Source organism: Astatotilapia calliptera, chromosome 9, assembly GCF_964374335.1.
Source record: "Astatotilapia calliptera chromosome 9, fAstCal68.1, whole genome shotgun sequence".
Classification (NCBI taxonomy): domain Eukaryota; kingdom Metazoa; phylum Chordata; class Actinopteri; order Cichliformes; family Cichlidae; genus Astatotilapia; species Astatotilapia calliptera.
This window is the reverse complement of record NC_137430.1, coordinates 21634663-21658473: the sequence shown is the minus strand read 5'-3', so window position 1 is coordinate 21658473 and position 23811 is coordinate 21634663. Positions and strand designations below refer to the sequence as shown.

Below are 23811 nucleotides of genomic sequence, written 5' to 3'. Positions count from 1 at the left end.
TGTAGGGAGGAGAGCATCGGCTGCTCAAAATATTCTCTCGGGTACTGGAGACCACGGAGAATAAAGCCAGGTTGGTCAGACTGTTACGAAAGTGTAATTACACACTAGATTATACAGATTCCACAAATTGCCAAAATTTACTCCCATCCAGCTACAAACCCTCAGTCCTGAGAACCTCTTCTCTCAGACATTCAGCCTCTTCCATCCTTAGTCTCCAGTCAACACACAGCTGTCTACACTAAAGATAAGCCAGGTCCAGCCTCATTTTTGACCAGGTTATAGTCAAGAGAAGGGGTCTCAGCCTTAACAGAATAAATCTGTCTGGTCTGTGTGTAATCTCCCTCTACTTTCAGCCAAACCCATGAACTTTTTCTTCCACTATCCAAGTCTTTCTGTTTCCTGTGTCCCTTCCTCAACTCAAACTGTTTTTCTTTTTCCTTTTTTCCAGTACTTGCAAGCATGATAAAATACTTGTCATGCTGAGTCATATCAAGTGAGCTGATATAATCTAATATCCAAACTTTGAGATCAAAGCCACTGTGAGATTTTGATATATTAGAAATTGTTGTGATAAGTATTTCCAAAACGCCCCTAGAACTGGGTAGCTCCAGACTGGGATGACACAGTATTAGGATTCAACAGCAGTTATGAGTTAAACCTTACATACTGTTCAGGTCAAGACTGACTTATTTTGACATTTGACAGCATTCCAAACACCATAAATGTCTTTTTCTTTTTCTTTTTTCTTTTTTTTTTAGCTTAAAATGTGATTACTTTTCTTAAAGTGGTCTAAAATTTTAATGTGCATAACGTGTGACAAAATTTTATGTGCATTGAGGCTGTTGTAGGACAAATTTGACCCAAATGTACTCAGATGGATTTCCCAGTGTGGAACTAAACAAGGAAAGTGGGGGATTTAGGACCTCTTGAAAATGTATAATATTCTAATGTATTTGTGATTTCTTTTCTTTTTAAATCAGGCAGCGGTGACAGAGTTGAACAGGGAACTTGACACTATCATGAAAAATGTCTGTATTCTCACCATGGACAGAAAAAAACCATCCAAGAAATTGCTACAATATTAGGAGTGGCAAAATCTACCATTTGGTACATACTGAGAAAGAAAGAAAGCACTGGTGATCTGGATCCCCACGCAATACAAAAGTGGTGGATGATCGCAGAATCTTTTCCATGGTGAAGAGAAAACCCTTCACAACAGCCAACCAAGTGAACAACACTGTCCAGGAGATAGGCTCATTGATATCCAAGTCTACCATAAAGAGAAGACTGCATGAAAGTAAATATAGAGGGTTCACTGCAAGGTGCAAGTCATTTATAAGCCTCAAGAATAGAAATGCTCAATTGTACTGAAAAAACATCTAAAAACCCAGCACAGTTCTAGAAAAAACTTTCTTTGGACGGATGAAACCAAGATCAACCTCTACCAGAGTGATGGCAAAAACAGCTCATGATCCAAACAAAGCATACCACATCATCTGTAAAACACAGCAGAGGCAGTGTGATGGCTTGGGCGTGCATGGCTGCCAGTCGTACTGGGACACTATTGTTAACTGATGATGTGACACAAGACAGAAGCAGCTGAATGAATTTTGAGGTGTTCAGAGACATACTGTTTGCTCAAGTCCAGCTAAATGCAATCAATTTGATTGGGTAGTGTTTCATAATACAGATGGACAATGACCCAAAACATACAGTCAAAGCAACCCAGGAGTTTATTAAAGCAAAGAAGTGTAATATTCTTGAATGGCCAAGTCAGTCACCTGATCTTAGCCCAATTGAGCATTTCACCTGTTGAAGACTAAACTTCAGACAGAAAGGGCCACAAACAAACAGCAATAAAAGCTGCTGCAGTAAAGGCCTGGCAGAGCATTAAAAAGAAAACCCAGCATGTGGTGATGTCCATGAGTTCAAGACTTCAAGAATTAGAAATTAAAATTTTATTTTCAGTTATTTAATTTGTCCAATTACATTTGAGCTCCTGAAATAAGGGATTGTGTTTAAATTGCTTTAGTTCCCCCACATTTTTATGCAATGTTTTTGTTCAAACCACGGCATTAAACCTAAAAGTCTGCACTTCAACTGCATCACAGTTGTTTCATTTAAAATCCCTTGTGGTAATGCACAGAACCAAAATTAGAAAAAGTTGCCTCCAAATATTTATGGAATTAACTGCATATGGTAGGCATAACAAACAGGGACATATAACAGTCACGAGAGATGCACTTGCAAGTACAAGCACATGTGATATCTGGAAATCTAAAATTAGGAAAATTAAACTCAATTTATTCTGAAATAACAGAGAGCTAACTGAGATTAACATAGAGGTCAACCCAGACCATACTATAAAGGAATGAAATATGAATACTGTGTAAGGGCAAAACAGTTTACTGAACTAAAAATGGATTTGGCACAAGGAAATCTAAACAGCCTAGCCAAGATGAACAGACGGAGTCAAAAACATAGAAAATCTAGGAAATTGCTGCATCACTAAGTACATATTAGGCAATCTGGCAGAGCAGGGAGGGAAAACATGCTCCTCAAATACACAAGGGAGACAATTAGACACAGGTGCGATCCATTAGGGCGGAGGAAGCAATCACGCAGGAGGGCAGGGAAAAGGTGAACCGGAAACATGGAACAAGGGTGACTAACAAAATAACACATAAAATTTATGAAAGGAGATGCAAATGTTAGAAAAACATCATATAATTTATGAGCCAGAGTGGGATCTCACACAGAGGACAGAAAACAGCTCTAGCATAAATTCTACTTCTCCTACATAGCAGAGACCTCACCAAGTTCATTTGGTCCATGAGAGGTATGAAAAGATCAGTGTGAGATGTTACACCGAATTTGTCTTTGTTGGAAAATTACAGTTTACAGTTCAGGAACAAGGATCGCTCTTTGATCCTTTTTCACCTTGCATCGGGTGGACGGCCAACCATTTTAGCCTTGCTAAACCTAACTCCAGCCTCCAAAAGCAACCAGTGCTTCATAGGTAGTGTGAAACTTGACTGCCCTGTTAATCTACATTCATCTGTCAGTTGTCATTAGCTATTGTACATACTAAAATATATGCAGTTTTCAAATGAGATTCATCTTTATAAATTAACTTCATTAGGCTTGCCATTAATAATGATAATATCATTGATGGTCAGTGCAATAATAAAATAGCACCAATGGGAACCATTCTGGGGTTTTTTTGGGGGGGGGGGGGGTTGAGTTAGTTGCACTACACTGTAAAAACTGTGATTGGGGTTAATTAGAATCTAATAGGAGAGTAATAGTAATTATTACTCAGTAAAAACGTGTATGAGTAGTTTTAATCAAATCTAAGCAAAATTCAACAATTTTGAGATGTTCAGTTATTTAAATTTACACAGTTTTGTTTGGGGTAAATTCAGCAATGGTTTGTTGAGTAGATTTAAAAAAAATGTTTGAGTACTAAAAAAATTTAAGAAATCTAATAGATTTAACTGATGAAAGCATTTTCATTTTAATCATTGTACACTTCCGCCCATAATCCTTTGTGCCACGTGCAGGACACACGCGCTTCATGAGTGGACGTCTCCATTTTGTCAGAGGTAAGACTTCTTAATTTGTTCAAATATAAGACACGGTTTAAACAATAACGTATATCGGTTTTGAGTAAAGGTTTTAAACAGTATGATACGTCGAAATTTTATTAATAATCATCACTGTAATGATAGTATCGTATTTTTACACAAATGGCAGTTAGTGGACTGCTAGCACAAGGTCACTTTCCAAGCCTTCACGACTGTGTTACTGAACAGCTTTAACTAACCACATGTTTTACCGTATTAAAAAATATCAACGGTATATTCCGATGAGTTTTAACGTCTTTCATCCACGTTTAAAAGTTCATGAAAAGGTTTTGCGGTCAGTTGTGAGTGATTTTGTCAGCCACAGTCAGTTTTTCGAACTCCAGTTTCCAATAATGGCGGCCGCTACTAAGTTTTAAAATTACTCTTAGTAATCTTTCTGGGTCACAAAATAAACTTTTAACATATTTTCAGGCGCGAAAGTAGCTGTGTAAACATCAAATATCTGCTCGGTTTATCAAGATATCGCATGTTTGCAAAAGTGCTTCGACGTTTTCGGAGCATCTGCTACCCACCAGCTCGATAGCAAGCCGGGAGCTCGAGTGTCACTGAAGCCGCTGAGAACGGCACAACTCCCCGCACATCATTTTCAGATCACCGCGGGGTTTCGCTACTCAGTTTAAACGTAATGTATAAGTCACTTAGACAACCTAAAAATGTTATTGTTTGGTTTTTTTCAGTGTTTTATTTGTTCGTGAGTAAATCGGTTTGGCTGAGATTAAAGTTATTAGATTAGATTAGATAAAATAAAACTTTATTAATCCCCCAGGTGGGTTCCTCCTTGGTTTTTACACAGCTGACTAAACGTCAAAAATGATAATGTTGCTTTCCTTTCAGGTAATGGAAGATCCCTCAACTTAAATTCACCTGATCAGCATGGGATTGAAGTTGCAGGCTATCATAGCCAAGGTATTTTCCACAGACATTTCAGCTTGGAATTTTATTTAAAGAATTTTTTTGTCAAATTTCATTTGCATGGTGCACAGCTCCACTAATTTGTTTGCATGTTTTTGTCAGTGCAAGAGGACGCCAGGACGTCACTGATATAATTAACAACACAATTATGGGTTTCATGTTTTGTATTTTAAATACATGTCTATTCTTAGTAAAAAAAACAAACAAAAAACAAACAAAAAAACACAAGTACAGGTATTGCTGGGTTTTTGTTTTGTCCCAAGAAGGAAAAAGCCTTTCTGACGAACATAAACTAAATTAGATAAAAAAACTAAATGACTAAATTAATGTAATTTACTAAAACGACACATTTAAAGATTGAACCTGTCAAGCATGTTGACAATACCTTTGTGTTGACTGTCAGCACCCAGGCATGTGCATTAACATCAGCTAATTATCGCACATAATGCTCCATGTGATGATAATTTGATATTTAACAGTTTTTTTTAATACTGCCAATTCTCACAGTTTTGTCTTAATAAATGGTCACTTATCTGATGGTAATTTTTGGAATTCTTGCTCATTTTCAGTCACCAAGCAATCCTAGCAATAACATAACCAGAAATCTGGTTATTCAGTGCTTGATGGTGTACCTTGGGGAGTCCATTGATCAACTGATCAAAGAGTACAGTGTAAGTGTTGAAGTAGAAACATTATTCTGTTTTTGTTATTCATATGTGTTTGTCAAGTTTCAAATAATTTGAGGCATTATCATGTTTTATTTGTCATTCAGCTACAGGATGTGTCCAGGAAATATTTCATGTGTGCAACTACAGTCAGAAAACCCATGTGTTTGTTGTTTCAGGATGCTGATGAGGATGGTGTGTCACAAGATCTTTTCTGAACAGAGGATGAAAATCTACAAAATCAAGGCTGTTGGATCTGAGGAGGATGACATTGGCATTGTGCTGGAGGGTGTGAGAGTTATGCCTGCTCTGGGCAATTTTCCAAGAGCATGCGCAATGCTGGTTGGATTGACATATGCAGTCGATCTTGCCTATCCCAAAGAGCTAAAATACACCTTGGAAGTATTCCAGAAACTTTTCCTTGAACTGGATTGTGCTAAGCTCTCACCAAAAGTGAACAACCTCAAGAACAAGTTATTGGCTTAAACGAGGACTCTGAAAGAATGAAAGGGAAGTAAGCTCACTGAAAACCTTTGGTTTGTCTTTGTTAGATGCAGCTATCTTTTCAGTTTTTAAGTTAATTTCATCTTATTCATATCTTACCCAAATGACCTGCAATGTGTCAGGCTGTATTTGTGCTCTTCATTTTAATTTTGTTTTTTATTACCTACAAGTTTCTTAGGAATATTCTGTTTGAAAGGCAGCAAATTGGAGGAATCACTAGTGAAGCTTTTCTTTGTTTATAGTGTATGTTACTATAAAACATTGGTTTAAAACAACTTTAAAATTTAACAGAAGTGCAGTCCTGTAGCTGTAGAAATGTTACTTCCTCTTACATGTGTCTTAGATTTTCTCAGGTTAAACATCCAAATTGGGATAAAAGGTTGATTTACATTATTGATATTCCATGTACATGAGCGTAAAAAACCTTTGTTCTACAGTTATATTGAGTGATTCAATTTAACAAAAGATTGACAAACTAAAGTTTTTGTTTGTCAGTCATAAATAAGTAACAGAGATAAAGGAAACGGTAAAGGATATTCAAATTTCAGGTTCATGTTGATATTACAGTCTAAAGATTAATTTCTTTTTTACAAAACTGGTTTACATTCATGCAGTTTATGTTGCTGTTGCTCTGTACACAAAGCTGTGTGATAAACTGTTTATGACACTAAAACAAATTTACAGCAGAGGAATGTATTTAGGAGATCAGGAGATTGTTGATGAGAATTCAGTGTATACGAGCAGAAAAATGTTATATTATAAATTACTGTGTTTTATTTTCCACAATAAAACAAATTACTGTTTTGATGTTTTCTTTGTGAAATTGATTCATTTTACTCAGAAAATAAGTAAAATTCATTTCATTTTCTCTTATTATTCAGTCATTATTTTTAAGGTTTATTTGGAAAATTATTGAATCCAATTTGAGTTTTACTGAAAAAACAAGAAGATTTCATTTCTTTGTAATGGATATTTTAGGAAGTTTTTACTAAACCTTTGCCAGATAGTTAGTAAATTCAAAGTAATTTTTCTCAGAGACTTATTTCATATCAATTATTTTTTTTGGTAAAGTTGGGCAATTTCAACCTTCAGTTTGAGATTTTGACCCTAAATCCAACACATATTTACAGTTTAATTCTATTAATATCTACTTTTGTTTTCTATTTGAATTTAATTAACATTTTCTCTACATTTTACATAAATCTTTTGAAATTAAAATCTACTTAATTATTTCAAGTGTCACTTTGTTGCCATAACTTTTTTAAGTAACCTCTAGTCACAGTTTTTACAGTGTACTCAGAACTTATTTTGTTTTGCTCCTTCTCACTTGTGCCATAAAATATGTAACAAAGAGAGTTTAAAAGGACTCAGTAGCTATGCCCTCTGCAACCCCTACTCTTCTTGCATTTGCAGTCCAAAAGTCTTTGGATGTCTGGGCATTCATGGCTGATTGTCTATAGCTTATGAGGTGTGGATAAATGCATCCCTAAGGTCAGCTTAGAGGGGAGACACCACTTCTTGCCAAAGCTTGTTATGGTCTCTTGGCTGTCATTTGTAGCTGAGCTTAGTAAGTAATATCTTTGCAAACTCTAGTTTCAGTCTTCACTTTGCGCTGAGGCTTTTGAGCCAGGTCATAACATCCTAGGGTTACACTGTCATTAATGATTCCTATGCATGAAATCTACTTAGAGTATTTTAGATGTATAATAAATTTTTCACCCACTGAAATCTCAGGCGAAGTGTGGAAACACATTGCTCTTCATGCAGAACACAGTTTGGACAAAACACATCAAATTGTCTCTGCATCATTAGATGTGTTTTTGCTCCACTGGTTTGATGATTCAGTGGAGGATACACTGGAAAGTCTGACGTGGATAATGAGTTTAAAAGGTTCAGGACATTTGGCAGGAAGTTGTCTGTTGTGCATGAAGTTCACAGAACAAGTTCAAGGAGCTTTGTGCAGGTTCTGGTATACACTTCTTGTCCAGGACATTCTTACCGTAACTGACAGGAGGAAGCTGCTTTTAACTTGTCAGACTCAATATATCACTTTTGTTAAAGGCCCATTGCAAGGGCACTGTTCACCAATATAAAATTAACGGGCATATTTGACATGAGGTAGAAAGGTTGAAGGATTATCAATTTAGCATCATACCATTTAGGTATAATGCAAAACTCTCAGTTTTACACAATTTTAGTTTGGAATTTCAGTGTCGGGTAGAAGATTTGAGTTCATCAAGATTTAGTCAGCCTGTATCAAGAAGAACTGAAAACCACCATCTCTATGGAAAAATCAATTTCCACATTCTTTAAACTTTGAAATATTCTGAAGAAAAGAAATTAACTGCACTGCACAGTCTACATATACTCATGTCAGCTGTGGTGGTAAAAACACTCAACGCATGCCATTTGGATTGGGTTATTTAATCAGTATCAACTGAGATTACATTAAGTGTTAAGTGTCAACATGTTACTCAGTGTGTATATATATACCTACATAATACTCCTTAATCAAATTATCATTTCAACATAGGGATATTATCTGCGTGTAAAAAGACTTATGTAGATATTTTTATCAAAAACGGGTGTTCAAAGTGGGACGGACAGCAAAGCAGTAAACTAATGAGTTAATCCAACAATGCTCACACAGGGTCTTGAATCAGGTGCAGGTCAAAGCAGCTACAGTAAAGTATGCTCTCCTTTCAGCTTATCCAGTTATCAGTGTTATCAGACATTTGTTGTTCTATGTTTCAAACTTTCTACCATTGGTGAGGCAATCAAATACTCTTTAGAGAAATTTCCCAAAACAATTGCTGTTAAATATGCTGTGGCAACAAAAGATCTCCTATTTTCGTTCTACCTCTAAGAGTAAATGAGTGACCTCTAAAATGTGTCACTTCTTTGTTGGAAGGGTTCAGTTTTGAATAGTTTAAATGGGTGCATGAAGCTTTGGAGAATTTGAAAAATGCTTTACTTTTGCTTTACACTAGATTTTTTTTTTTTTTTTTTGAGATAAAGACAGAGAATCTTTTTTTCATTTTCGTTCCTTCCAACAACCAGATTTTTTTTAAAGTGACATTTTCTGTACAGTGTGTAATTTGACAATTTCATAGCAGCAAGGAAATATAACATGACATCTATTGACTGTTTTCAGTTATTAATTATAGGAATATATAATATGCGAAAGCCTAACAACCAATTTATCCGTGAATAACTGAGAAGAAAAACTTGCTTTTCATTGCCATCAATAATTTGTCCCTTTTTTTTTAATTGACTGCCTGTAAAGTGATGTACACAAGTAAATGCTGAAAACAAAAGGCAAATGGATGAGGATGTTGGCTGTAACAGCAAGAAGTAAATTCAAGGAATAATGGGCTTTTGCTGAAGAATGAAATATCTAAGCTACCTATGTACAGCTACAGTCAGTTTACATCCACTCAGTATGGGCATAAATGTCAATGTCAAATACCAGTTTGGGCTTTTAAAGATTTCTTTGAACTGTTCTTTTCCCAAGGTGGAATGATAGTACATGATACATCTATAATGACTTGAACTGGATATTGAATGAAGTTATTTTGGATTTTCTCCACACAAGGTCAAAATTATACTAAGGTTTAAAATGTCCCTTAGCAAGTTTTACTTCAACCAGAGACTTTTGGTATCCATCAACAAGCTTCTGGCATAACTCTGGCTGGATATTTGGCCACTCTTCTTGGAACAGTTGAGGTTTGAGTTCAGTAAGGCCAATCCAGAAGCTTAATGTTAGCCTGCTTTATCTACTCCAATACTATTTTCTTTAATATGTTTGGGATCATTGTCTTGTTGGAATGACCAATTGTGTCTGTAGCTGATTTGAGGTGAATTTGAAAAATTTGGAGGTTGCCATCCTTCATTATTTCATCCCCTTGTATGCACCAGTACCAGTGACACCAAAACAGCCCCAGAGCATGATGCTACCACTACCATGCATGACAGTTCGTATAATGTTCTTAGAGTTGAAACCCTCCCCTTTAATCCTTCAAACATACCTCTTGTAATTGAAATTGGTCAATTTTTCTCTTCCTTATTTGGCTTATACTTGTGGGCAGCTACAACTTCACTGAAGCTTGACTGTGTCGATTCTGGAGCAGTGGCTTCTGTCCTGGTTGGGACACTCTCAGTTAATGGTGATTTAAAACATGCTTCACTGTCAACAATGTAGATATTGCTCCAGCAGCTTCCAGTTCACGGCGGGCTTAAGCCTTGGTGGTTCCTGGGTCATTCCTGAACATCCTAATCAATTTCCTCTCACTTGAGGGTGACAGTTTGCATCTTCTTCCCTACCTTGGCAAAGTGGTGAGGCATCTGAATAACTTACTGACATACAGTTGTTTGAACTGGTGATCTTGCAATTTGCAGTTGTTTAGAAATGGCTTCAAGAAACCTTCTTAGATCTTCACTGAGTTCACTGAGAGCTTCACTTCATTAAACATGTATGCTGTACAATTATTCCATCCTGAGAAATAAAGATTCCAAAGAAACATTTAAAAGCCCCAAAATACCACGACGTTCATGTTCATGACAAGTGGATGTAAACGTCTGACCACGACTGTGTACATCTACAAATGCTTTATATTTATTTTTAAATTTCATTGTCCTGTGAGACTTAAGGTAGAGATCTTATCATCTTGTATTGTTAAATAATTATTCAATATGTCTAACGCATCTTCTGCTGGTAATATGGATAGGCAGTCAGGGCAGTTTAATTGTTTCAGAGCAGAAGCTGGTAGTATTAACAGAAATGCATAACTGTGTTTCTGACTGAGTGATGGGAGGAGTCAGGGAGATAAGTGTGGCTGTTTGAGGGTTTAAAAACTGCAGGAGGGGTTTTGTGTCAAATTAAATTACATGAGATTAACAACAAAGGCGGCAAGAATCAAAATGTCTTCAATCAGCACCAGAGAAATCCAGGAGGGAATTAAAATACTGAGAGGAGAAGCCACAGCAAGCAGAATATCCCTGACCGCAGAGCATACAGCTGCGTAGTTACTGATAAATCCAGGTTGCACATTGCTCGCATCATGTTGCATATAAGAGTTTTTTCAGGAGTTTTTTCCTACAGTCTTGTGTCATGATTTCTTTGGGGCACTATTAGATTAATAAGCAGAGCGGTGGGTTTTTTCTAATGCAAAAGAAGAACAAAGGAATGTGTTTGTTTCATTTTGGCTTCCCTGCTGGCAGTCTGTCGAGCATATTGTGTTTATTTCACCATTTTTAATACTTTCTGTTGACAGATCCGCCCTTTACGAAGGGAGAAAAACAATTTAAAAAAAAAACACACACACACATTGTGTAACATTTAACAGTCAGCACGTGTGAAAAAAGAGGGACTGGATGTATTGAGCACAACACATTTCAAATAAAGGGAAGGAAACCAAAGAATCGGTGGATATGTATAATGGTGTCAAAGCGAATGTGAGTAATGGTAGACATTTTTCACTGAAGACATTTTGACAAACTATGAATGATAATAGTAATTAAAGCTGGATACTGTGAGGACTTAATGGTTCTACTTCTCTGTTTTCTAATCCTCTATTACAGCTGTTGTTACTTTGACAGTGCCTTTGATCTAACGCTCATTTGTAAAATTGGCTTTTACTGTGGTGTGCCATTAAAACTATTGTCCGATACTTTTGAACACAATGACACTTTTTGCAATTGTGTTTAGTTCAAGTCATTAGCTGAAGACATTAGCTGAGGAGATGAGCAGTCTTGCATGGGAGGAGGCATCATCCAAATCACTCTTATTTCATCACGTTTTTTAAACTTGATGAAGGAGCTGTTTTATATCAAAGGGAGGAGGAGTAACGAGACGGGGGAAAAAGATCCTCGCTGTCATCTGAAAGGATTTAAGCTTTTTGTGTGTGTGTGTGTGTGTGTGTGTGTGTGTGTGTGTGTGTGTGTGTGTGTGTGTGTGTGTGTGTGTGTGTGTGTGTGTGTGTGTGTGTGTGTGTTTGTGTGATTTTCGAGCATATTAATAGCTGTGCATACTCGTGCCCTTTCTAAACAAAGCAGAGTGATTACTTTCACAAACAAAGCATCAATTACAGCAGAGAAATGCATTTAAAGCCCGAGTGAGCAGAGCAAAATCTGAGCTCTTTGCATGCACCATAAAATGACTAACACAACATTCATCTTCATCTTCATCCTAATCAGTACCGAACAGAAGCACTACTGAGGTTTACACTTTCACCTGAACCACCAGCAGCTTTAAAGTGAATTTAATTAACAGCAGAAACAGCTCTACAGATGTGGCATCAGCTCCACAGAGCAGTACAGTCACAGTGATGTAATAATGGTTGAGTGAGGAAAAGTCACGCAGTGATAACTAAGATAAAAAAAGAGCACATGTGAAAGACTAATTGAAAGCAGTTGATTGCTGTGTTAAACTCAAAAACGTGTCTTGTTTTATATTAAAATTTTATGTATGAGGACTGTACAGATAAGGATGTTTATCTCCTGTTGAAATCAAGAGCGCTCCTCGTCCATGATCATTTAGCGCCATCTACTGGCTTATCCTCTCGTTTCAGCTCCATGAGCACAAATTAAATATGAGCTGTGTTTTTGGATTTAATATTTACAGCATTTCAAGGGGCTGTAGATACTTTGTACACATTTTGCGCAAAGTAAGAGTGGAAGTGAATGTTTTTTACTTGAATACCTGTAAGCTGTCTCCTTCATAGACAGCTGTACAGTATCACTTCTTAATCTGTGCCAAATTGATATTTATTTAATTGGTAAAATGCAAAGAGCTTAAATTATTTTCTTTCTCATCTGGCGTTTCAGTTTTAGTCAGGGAAAGATGATGCAGATATGATGTGACTCTAGAATAGGACACTGGCAGGTGTTGCTTCGCAAAGATCTGTGATGCATGTTAAAACCTGTGATTATTCACACTATAGTGCACTGTATGTGATTTCCTGTATTGGATACAAAGCAGGCTGCTTCAAAGTAAGATGGGATTATACACTGAGAAAGAGGAGTACTTTGCGCAAATGTGCATTATGCATTTAAATCCACACAAAGAGAGTTTGATGAATTGAAGTTGATGATGTTTTTCTCTCCTTTTTGGATAATAGTAATATGATTTTTTTTGGTGGTCCCCTGTTCTCACTCTGAAGCCCCTGAATGTTGTTTATCGATCTTCCTTCGGGCATAATACAGATGACGATTTTACAGCCTGAAAGATCTGAGAGGTATTAGTTATTTTTTCTATAAGGTTGCCATTTAAAAACTTCCAATGTACACCATTTGTTTGCAAGTCTGGACCATAGCAAGCTTGAGCCAATGGTTTACTGAAAGTCCCTCAAAATGTCTACTGAAGAACTGCTTAAGCTTTTAAGCTCCAATACCCAGAACCCTTTACATTTAAAAATTTTTTTGTTAATCCTGGTCCATAAATCCATGCTCAAGATCCATTCAGCTTCTGTTTGTACTCGTTTTAACTAGTTGGTCTCTTATTGACTTATTCTACTGAATCTGTTGAGGTACAGTGTGGACTGTACTAGAAGTCACTGAAGCACAGACTCTGTGATGTATCACTATCAGCCTGAGCACCAGCACTGTATGGTGACTCATTCCAGGCCTCTTTCATCACTGGCCTGAAAACTATTTTTCGGTTTGTACACATTTTTGGACACCTCTGTTAGAAGGCCGAGTGCACTCAAAACAAGATAAATAACATCTACAAGTCTGAACAATAAATCAAAGAAAATTGATTTATGACTCTATTTGGTGAAAGACAGAATAATCTGGGAATCGTTATGTGCAAATGACAGAAAAAACAAGAAAAGAATAAGTTCGATATTCCAGTATTATTCTGTATTATACTACTTTGTACATCATCCTCCTTTAATTCTAGAATGAAATATTATACTTTACCATTAATTTTTTTCATCAGTCTAATGGATTCCGATTGCCAGAAATTATCAGAAAATACATAAAACATCCACCATACCATGGCGCATTTCTGTTATATTAGTGTTTTCCTGTTGACTCTATGGTATATCTCGTAGAACTGATGCTCAGAATTACTGGTGAAAAGGACCGTTCCAAACATCCATCAGGTTTTTTCCTCTTAGGCGGGAATCTATCCTGGCTGTCATGGGATGAGAGGCATGGTACATCCTGGACTGAGACAACAACCATTCACACTCACATCTACAGTGCATTATTCTGCTTTTAAATTGAGTTTACGATGGTTCTGACTAGGATGCATGTTGGGGTGAGGTGTTCTGGGTATGTCCTACCAGGATGAAGCCCTGGGGTAGGCCCAGGGCACTGGTGGGATTATGTCTCTTGGCTGGCCTGGGAAGTGTTCTCTTGGATAAGCTAGAGAAGGTGGCTCGGAGGATGGAGGTCTGGGTTTCTAAGTGGAAGAGGATGGATGGATAATTAGACTTAAATTTAGCAATAAATAAATACTTGTGGTATATAAACCTAAATTGCCATATTGTCATCCAAACTTTAAAGGAAAAGGGTCATGAAACTGGCCTTGTAGAAGAAAACAACCTGTTAAACGCTGGATGGCATTTATGTGCATCAAACACAATCATGTTATGTAACAAATCTGAACTATGTTATGTGTTGTATTGTTCCTATGTCTTTGGGTTTGTTGTTTTTTAAATTCACATACACGTGTACCTGCGACTTTTATGACTGTTTTGTGCATTTCTTCCCTGTTACTACTTAGTTCATGACTTTAAGATCAGGGACCTTTTAAAAAATAATAGGTATTTTTTTTAGATTTTTGCCCAAGAAAATTAGAACTTTAATCGAGTTGTAACCTTTTTTGTTTTTAAATGAATTTTAACCTCCTCGCCTGTTCTCTTATTTTTATTCAATATTATTTGCAGTTTGCCACTGTAATAAGTCTGCTGATAAAGGTCTGTCTACAGTCATCACTTAAAACTCTACAGCACTGACGTTTCTCCTGTGCGTGCCACGTCACAAGCCTGCGTCAGGCTCAACTGTAATTGTAAACAGTTAGCAGCAGTTTTAGCTAACCTTACATCCCAGCGTTCAGTTTGTCAGCTGCGGGGAGCTTTCAGTCGTCCCGGCAAGTTTTTACTATCAGTAAGGGTAACGGTAGCTGTCAAGTGATGTTGTAAAATCTTTTTTTGAGGCTTTATTAGACGGCGTCAAGTTCCTGTCATAAAGCTAATCCTAGCGTTGGAGCTAAATAAGCTAGTTGACTCTAAGATGCAAGTCTGCTTCGCACCAGTTATCTCTTACTTCTTTGAAGCCTAAAGGTGCTTTGTGCTGAAATGGTGCTTTCCTTGTTGAGCCTTTGTGCCAAGGAGGTGGTTCGTGACCACAGCTCGTCGCATTCCTGGCTGAGGTGGATGCCCAAAGATCTGTACAGAGCACTGCTGGAGGCCGCCTTCTCCACCTGCAGACCGCTGGCTGTGGGAGAGCTGGTGCAGCGGTGGCCTGAGCTCACACTGCGGGTCGGAGGTCGGAGGAAACCGGGACAAACTGCGCCAAATCGACTCTGTATTCAGTCTATGTTGCTTGGTGTGGTTAGAGGACTGACAGACCACAGGTGAGTAGTAGTAGTTTGAATCACGATGTCTAATATCAGCATTGTTTCTGGGAGTAACATATCAACTGTCATCTAGGTGTGCACTGGAAGTCTTGGACCTCTGTGGAGTGCAAGGAGATGAAGGAGGAATGGGGGACCCGATGGGAGGCTGGTCTCTGACAGTAGCTCTTTGCACCATGGTCCTTAAGGCCAGAGTTAGGACAAGAAGGCCACAAAGGACACGAAGGGAACAGAAGAAAGAAAGAGACCAGGAGAGAAAACGGATCTCAGCTCTGGAAAGGGAGAGGGATTTAAAAAGAGAGAGGGGACAGAAGAAAAGAGATGGGGAACTAAACAGTAATGAGTCAACCAATGTTGGTGAGAGGACTGAATCTTCAGGGTCTGTGAGTGAAGAAGACCTAAGTAAAGGAGTCAGGAGGAGGATGGAGATTGAGAGGAAAAGAGAGAGGACAGTATTAGGGAGCAGTGAGAGGGACTCTGAAGAAAAAGAGATGGATCGTGATGTGGTGGTGCATGTGAGAGCTGACCTTTTTGTTAATGGCCGCTCTTGGGAGCGTGTTCACTCAGCTCTGAGCACATCTGGACCTCTAAAGCTTCAGTGCAGATACCTGCGTGTGGAAGAGATTTCAGTGCCAAGTATCAGTATTCTGCTAGATCTGCTCCCCCGCAGAGGACTTCTGGGCGTCGACATACGCTACAGCAGCCTTGGGGTGGCTGGCTTGGCTGAACTGCTGCCTCTGCTCTCCACATTTCCTGCACTAAAATCCCTTCGCCTGCACTACTGTAACCTGGATTTTCGCAGAGTCCATCCCAGCCAGTCAGAGGCACTGGGGGAGCTGTCGCAGGGTCTGGCACGCCTGCAGGAACTGCGACACCTCAGCCTCACTGCACTGCGCCTGCCTGGTCAGCTCCGTGTGTTGCTCAGGTATGGCCTGTTTACCTCATTACATTATTTTGCATTTAACCCACTGACAAACACAAAGTCAGGGATTTTTCAAAATGCCATTGGCTCTTTTCTAAATTTCGTTACAGTTTAAAAACTAAACTTATAACAGATTAACTAAGTTGACCAGTTCAAGATCAGCATTTTGCCTATGTAATAAGTCACTATTTCAAAGAAAATGAGCAGACATCTTTAAAATAATGCTGTTAAAGCTAGAACACAAACAATGAAACCTAAAGTGTTTGATGAGGTGACATTATTTAAATGTTTTCTTCTATTGTCTGTTGATACAGCTCTCTGCCTCAGCCTCTGGAGATCTTGGAGCTCCCCTATTTGTCCCTGAGTCCAGCTGACTTTGCCTATCTGTCCTGCAGTCATCACACTTCCACGCTACAGCAGCTGGATCTAAGCGAAAACCGTCTGGATGAAAACACTCTGCCTTCCATTCGCCGCCTCCTCTCCCAGGCTTCGGGCAGCCTGCAGCACCTGTCTTTAAGCGGTTGTGGTCTGACTGATGGCCTGCTGGGGCTCTTGTTGCCCTCACTAGGAGGTTGCCGGGCCCTCAAGAGCTTGGCTCTGGCATTGAACCCGCTCTCCATGGCTGGTCTCATGGACTTGGTGAAGATGGCTGTAAGAATGCCCTCCCTACGACAGCTACTGTACCCCAACCCCCTGGAGGACTACCAGCCAGGCCTTCCCGACCTGCCCTCCAGTGCTCAGCTCTTAGACTGGCCTCTAGATGAAACCTCAGACATCAACCTGACCAGCAACAAGCTCAACGGGGTTCTGATCGACAATGGACGCTCTGACATCTTTCTGACCTGTGACTTGCTGAATTATGATAAAGACATGGTGGCATAAAGCAGAGATGCTTCTTAAGCTCATTCATCGACAAACGATAGCAATGTACTGAAGCCTTACAATCAAACTGTCACCTGAGAAATGGTTGGGTATTCTTTTTTTTAAAAAAATTTAAATAGCCTTTTCCTTGTCACTTAGTCTTATGGTAAATGTAATGCATTTAAGCTTTTACAGTCCAAAACAGGCAAATGAAGGTAGCAAGACATTACTCAGTAAAATACAGATATCCACCAAGGCCCAGTAATCTTTGTTAAGTGTCTGGGTTTGAGAGAAGGGATCGCATTGTTGCCACTCAGCCACTTTCTCTAAACAGATATGGACATAAAAATGCTGACTCTGTGGCAAGGGTCAAAATTTTTAGTAGCTTTCTGATCAGTGGCGTTTGACGAGTCTTTGATTCAGTGCAGGTAAAGAGTCCATGTAGACAGCAGAAGAGGGACTGTATTTTTGAAATCCATTTGTTGTCAAACAAACGGCACACTTTTTGTTAATTAAAAAAAACCAACATTTAGCTACAATCATAAACGATGACCAGCAGACTGAAATGGAAGTCTTTCCTCACATATCTTCTGGTTACATCAGAAAATTGGATGTTGCTGCTCAAGTCAGCAGGTTAGCTGATGGTTTTCCAGATTTCTCAGCCACCAGATCAACAAGTGCAGGTCTTCAGATGAATTTCGCTCCTCTTGACTTTTGGTTGTTCTAAATAAATGTACAGGATGAGGTGATAATCTCTGCTGAAAAGTGACAGACACTAATCTGTCATTCAGTCAGAACATGCTGCACTAATTTAATTGATTTGCTTGTTGACTTTATAAGTGTTAGTACAGCATAAGTCAGTGCAGGATTCGTACTGGTGATCACTGGCGTTTTAATAATCAGGTTACAGCTGGGATGCAGCAAAATACTTTTGTATACAATTCATTCACAGTGTCTGATCAGCAGATGTATGTGCAACCAAAACTACAGGATAGTTACTGCTTACTATCCTGTTATATCATCATGTTTGTACCTTTTGTAGTCACTAAGTCATGCTGTCTTGCGTCTCTGCTGTTCGAAGCCGCATTACTGTGTTCCTTGAATGTTTGTTTAAAAATATTTATAATCAAATCTTTTCAGTCACCAGCATTAAGAAATAAGTGCGCCAAATCAGCTTTATGTGCATCACAGATGCACTTATACATTGAAAGTCACAGAATAAATCACTTATGAAGTCAAGGATATTATTCGGCTGTTGGAAATTGATTTACAACAAAGGTGGGTTACTGAGCCTAATGGGGTTGTTACAGTCTGTTACAGATTGAAAGGCATCATCTGTAGTACTCTACCCAAGACTGCTCTTGAATAAAATAGGACTGAGTCAAGACCTTCCACCAGTCTTCTTCTAACGGCAAAGTGATGAAATTGGGGAACTGCATGAGGAAGGGACGGTGTCGCACGGGAGGCAGAATTCAACCTGAATGACGATCAACATTAGACGGTTATTTTCTGAATGTAAATCACCCCATTTAATGAGAATTTTTTGTTACAGTTCAGTAACAACTCCGCTGGCATTCTCTGTATTCTGAACATGCTGAATGTTTCTAGGCGAAGAATTGGTTGAAATCTACTAAAATAAAATATCAGAAATGAAATGTTTTAGCTTACAGTGAAGAAGTGAAACTAATATGTGCACTAATTTCACATACCTGTGATAAATAGGCAAAAGCACTGTGTTTTTGTGACCAGGAGGTGTGGCATTTCTGGGTTTGTTGTGCTCGTCCTTTTGCACACAGCAGAAATAATTGATCACTTCAACCACACTGCATGCCGGGGGTGTCCACTTGGTGTTACTGCTCAGGTAGAGATACCTGCTATGCTCCTGGTGGTTTGGAAATGAAAGTGGGAATGTAGTTAACCGCTTACACTAGCAGTCAAAAACATTAAAGCAATTGAGGTCACAGTAAATGACCTCAGAACTGATCTGATCTTTTGTCACACTGAAATACTGAAAATATGTCAGCTCTAACCAAAGACAGAAACATTTCAAATCAATAAATTACTTTGTATGTTGAGAACCACAAGTCCAGCCATCATTCTGCTTTACTGTGGAGACTCTTCCAGGTGTCACACTGTTCCTCCAGCTCCGAGTCCCAAGTGTCCACCTTGGGCCACAGCCACTGCTAGACCTCCACGTTCAGTTCTGTCAGCACGCGCATTACTGTCTTCCTATGTTAAAATCAGAAAAAAAAGATTTTAGCTATACAAACAAAAACTACTTGTTTTAGCAGTGAAAACTCACCCAACCCCTAGTTCTTTATAGGCTAGAAGAGTTAAAAGAATTTATCAGCTCACAGCCTGCAGGTTTCAGATGCATCAACAGATTTAAGATCTCAGTAAGCACAGCTCCACAGCTGACTCAAACACACATAAAATTAATCACAACCTAATAATCCTCTACTTGTAAACTGCAAAGTCTGGTTCTTGCTGTGCCATATGAGGCTTCACAAATGTGTGCACGCAGTCAGTGAGGCCTTGGTATAGCTCGTCTGTTCTGTAAGAGTCCCGGCTGTGCAGGGCCTTTGTTGATGCGAGGATCAATATCTTGAATGAGATGCTGCAGATTTGCAGATATTTGAGCAGATCTAAGGAGTTCTCTGGAAACAGCGTGTTTGGGATTCTCTCAGACACACACATGCACACCTCAGTATAAAAATGTTATTACTGTGCATGGCAGTCCATTTTTGTTGCACTACCTTTTTGTCAGGGTACAAATCACAAAACCATTCCATCTCTACGAACTCTTTAAGGAACGTTGGCAGTTCAGGTGAGGTTTCCCGTGGTGGAGGTGGTTATGGGGTCCTGAATTGACCACGAAATGGAGTCGATCTAGGTTTGGGTTGCTCCACTAGAGCAACTATCTTGGTCTAGTGGAAAGCTTGAAGTTTGCTGACTGTAAATGTAAGCTTTTGCATTTGCTTTACAGTACTAGATAAGTGAGGAAAGAACCTTAATATTCAGTAGCAGGCCATATATTAGTTTCATGTAGCGCTGAAATGCTTCCTTCCTGGTTTGCGCTGTACTTGGAAGTTTCCCTTTTTTGCTCTTTACTGCATCTTGCAGAAGTGCTTCCAGGCTGTTATTTAAAGTCACCAATATGTACTAAAACAAAGGTGAAAAGGAAACAGCTGAGATATCTGAAATAAAATGCAACTGTTAGACATTCAAGTCCTATCATTTACACACACCTCTTGCTGCATGTCTCCCCTCAGTTCATCACTGATGGCTTCCTCGTCTTTATCTCTGCTAGAAGTCCTGTTTCCACCAACAATGCTCACAGATAATAAGGCCACTGTTTTGCATTATCTTTAATATGAAATATCTGAGTCTTACTATTGGTTAGCTATGAAAAAGTCCAAATTACACTCCATTATAGCCACAGCCACACAGCCAGCTCTCCAGGTGAATGTCTTACTGTTTGCTGGTAGTTGGGTGGCAGGAACTTTGTACAGCTCATCACGTACAGGCCCTCTCTGATGCCCAGGAACACATCTCCTCCAAACACGCTGTACGCCAAGCGTTCAGGCACCGCATTCAGCTGGAGCGTCCTGGAGGAGCAACACCCACAAAGAGGTTGAAGAACATAGACGTACCTGTCTGAAATACACACAAAGGCTCGGACTGAAAGGCTGCTCCTCACATCTGTAATAATCACCAACCTGAGGAGGCGATTCTCTTCATCCCACATTTGCCCCTTCTTATCCAGACTGCTGGAAACAAACACCTTCAGATGGGGAAGCACAGTCCTGCAAGACACAAGCAAACATGCACATAGAGACATACAGAAACAACAACAACAACATAACTCTGCATGTAACTTGCAATAAAAACTGTGACCTGTTAAGTGGTCTGAATCTCCTTCTTCAGGCTTAAAATCTGTTTGGCTTTGAGTCAACAGACTGACATGCTTTAAGCCGTAGGAGCTGTCATTGGGCTCTTGAAAGGTTGCAGCCAGTTGGGACTTCAGTGCTGCCAGGTGGGCTAGAGGCTGGCTGTAGTGCTTAGTTGTCGAGTGAGACACTTCTGGATGTAGGGATTAACCCTCCAGACCACCAATGTCAAGTCCTCACCTTGGCGATTGGGATACAGTCATCAGGTAATGAGTGATAATTATTCAAAAAGGCATTGCATTTGTAAATACTTGTGAGGGGAGGTAGCTGCTTGTTGTCGACATCCACCTGCACGGTGGTGACTCGCTGACCATTGTATGCTGGCATCCGGCATAACACCTTTCCATTATTCATTATTCACACAGCCTCCCCTTTTACCAAGAAAGATCAAAAACCTGTCTCAGACACAGAAATATATTCGATTTCTGGCAATCCCGGAGTTTTCTATAGCACCATCGAGTATTTTCTTTGTACTGACAATGCTCACTTGTTCTTTGGGTTATTGAGTGCTGCCTCGTCTCTGAGACTGCAACCCCTCGTCTCCTGTAACCTCCACTGCTCTAAAGCTCTCTCTTTAGAATAGAATAGAATAGAATTCAACTTTATTGTCATTGCACATGCACAGGTACAGGGCAACGAAATGCAGTTTGCATCCATCCAGAAGTGCTTTAGTGATATAGATATATTACACATATTTGTCTACCACATAGCTGTATATTGCCAAGCTGGGCCAGGGATTGTCAGAGTACCTGCATCATCATTTTCTATCAAGCTTTCAATGTCCTTCGAGGGTCCCTGGCCTTTCCATTCCTCCATCAAGTGATTTGATTACTTAGTGTGTTGGCTTGAAGCACCGTGACTGCCTCAGTCAAGGCCAACAGAATCTCTTCGTGCAGGCAGTAGTCATCACACAAAATCCTGTTCCTTGCCTTGAAAGAGGTCAACACTGCTCCAGCTTCTGCAGCCACCAGAGTGATATTTCTGTCCCCCCTTGATGCAGAAGGACTTGCATAGGGTAAGGAGCAGCAACTGACGGGACTTTAATTTGTCTCAATGGGGAGCCTTCATCACCTCTGAGTGGATGGTGTACAGTCTTCTGATGGTCCAGAAGTGCAGCCCCTGCTTTGAAAAAGAGATGAAGGTGTCTTCTTTTCTAGTACTTGCTATTCACAATAGAGGGCTTTTCTGATCTGATCTATATGGATGCAGTCAGTTTCATTACACTTATCCAGATCCCAGCGGCAGATGGTACCATCCACTGAGGAAGACATTAGCATCCTTAATCCAGAGCGGTAAAACAAGGACTTTACCACATGTAAAGACAAAAACAACAGACAAGAAATGTAAGAAAATTAAGGTGATAACCAATCAGAGACAGGCAGAAGTAGATATATGGAGCAGTTCAGTCATAATATACCTTTATGGCCTAAAAGGGTCCTATGTGGCCACCAGTTTAAAATCCATACCTTGATGGACAGGTCACGGAGAGCAATCATCAAACAGTCCAGCTGAATGCAGTGACATCACTGTAAAACATAATTTGTCAATATTTATGTTCAAAAATTCAATTCCGTTCATTTTAGTTGAATTTATATAGCACCAAATCACAACAACAGTTGCATCATGGGGATTTATATTGTAGGGTAAAGATCCTACAATGAAACAGAGAAAACCCCAACAATCAGATGACCCCTTTTGAAGCAAGCACTTTGGTTACGGTGGGAAGGAGAAACTGTTTTACTAGGCACAAACCTCTAGCAGAACCAGCCTCAGGAAGGGGCAGTCATCTGTCGCATCAGGTGGGGAGTGGACTGTAAACGACCACGGCAGACCCGGGTGCAAATCCATGCTTTGCAGCATACTTTATTGACTCACACGGTTGCTGTTCACAATGTTCATAATGCTCACAGAGCTGCAGCTCTCCCGCTGCCCGCTCAACATTATCACAACAACAACCCAACCACAGGACCCAGTACAATATTTAATTCGACGGGGCATGATTGCGGATGCCGTGCAGGTGCGTCCGCCTCCTCTGCACGGCACCGCAGGCCACGCCCCGCCACATGGACAAATTCATCATGAAAGTTTGAAAGATATCAGTCTCCTACCTCTTACTCTCCTTGGGCTATTTTATTAAGCACACCTCAGCAATCTACTGCAAAATAACACAGGTGTTCACGAAATTTCATCTTTGCTCACATCAAAATGTTCAGTTTTGTTGTTGTTGGATTTTTTCCCTTCTAACATTGTAGGATCTTTAACTCACAGTGTAAAGCATCTTGTTATGAGTTAGAACTATATACATAAAAATGACTTAATTTGAGTTACTGTTGCAAGGGACTACATTATGTTGACAGGTGTTTAAAGGTTTGTTGTCTCTATTTACTTACATCAGAGTGCCAGACCTTTGGGACAGCAGCCTCAGGTTGGGAAAGAGCACAGTACTTGTGTTTGTTGCTCTTGGGCACTCCATCACGATCTTCTTCTACACAAGACTGTTTTCCACTCATACAACTTTAGAACAGGCCAGCAGTTTGGAGACAAAGTCAGAAAGGCAAGGGTGAGATGGTTTGGACATCTGCAGACTAGGGATAGCAGACATACTGGGCAAAGAATCTTGAATATGGAGGGGATTGTAGAAAAGAGGAAGACTGCAGAGAAGATTTGTGGATGTAGTGAAGGAGGACATGCAGAGGGGCTGGTGTGACAGACGGGGAGGCTGAGGGTAGGGTGAGAAAGAGGCAGATGATGCACTATAGCGACCCCT

At 39.6% G+C, this 23811-nt stretch overlaps 2 protein-coding genes and 1 long non-coding RNA gene across 7 annotated transcripts; 2 read left to right on the top strand and 1 right to left on the bottom strand.

Annotated features, from left to right (window-relative positions):
- Positions 1 to 3518: 3518 nt before the first annotated feature.
- Positions 3519 to 5926, top strand: LOC145430954 (uncharacterized). Its single transcript, XR_013911307.1, has 4 exons — positions 3519 to 3605; positions 4482 to 4553; positions 5129 to 5230; positions 5404 to 5926. It is a non-coding gene; the product is annotated as an uncharacterized LOC145430954 (long non-coding RNA).
- Positions 5927 to 14564: 8638 nt separating this feature from the next.
- LOC113029438 (leucine-rich repeat-containing protein 14) lies at positions 14565 to 18338 on the top strand. The gene is made up of 3 exons (XM_026180292.2): positions 14565 to 15311; positions 15388 to 16236; positions 16548 to 18338. Exons 1-3 carry the CDS (start codon positions 15034 to 15036, stop codon positions 17113 to 17115), a joined length of 1695 nt encoding a protein of 564 aa, XP_026036077.2. The 5' UTR covers positions 14565 to 15033; the 3' UTR covers positions 17116 to 18338.
- Positions 17549 to 23115, bottom strand: LOC113029439 (WD repeat-containing protein 97). 5 transcript variants are annotated; one of them, XM_080306051.1, is made up of 10 exons: positions 22797 to 23108; positions 22462 to 22570; positions 22267 to 22348; positions 21794 to 22163; positions 20992 to 21224; positions 20814 to 20900; positions 20570 to 20702; positions 19158 to 19323; positions 18804 to 18976; positions 17549 to 18571 (listed from the first exon to the last, which is right to left on the bottom strand). In XM_080306051.1, the coding sequence occupies exons 6-8, from the start codon at positions 20840 to 20842 to the stop codon at positions 19222 to 19224; spliced, it is 264 nt and encodes an 87-aa protein (XP_080162177.1). In that variant the 5' UTR covers positions 20843 to 20900; positions 20992 to 21224; positions 21794 to 22163; positions 22267 to 22348; positions 22462 to 22570; positions 22797 to 23108; the 3' UTR covers positions 17549 to 18571; positions 18804 to 18976; positions 19158 to 19221. The 5 variants fall into 5 exon arrangements, 2 of the variants coding, with proteins under 2 accessions (XP_080162177.1, XP_080162178.1); XR_003273419.2 differs by having other exon boundaries at positions 17860 to 18724; positions 22797 to 23115; XR_013911306.1 differs by having other exon boundaries at positions 17860 to 18721; positions 22797 to 23115.
- Between the last annotated feature and the right edge of the window lie 696 nt (positions 23116 to 23811).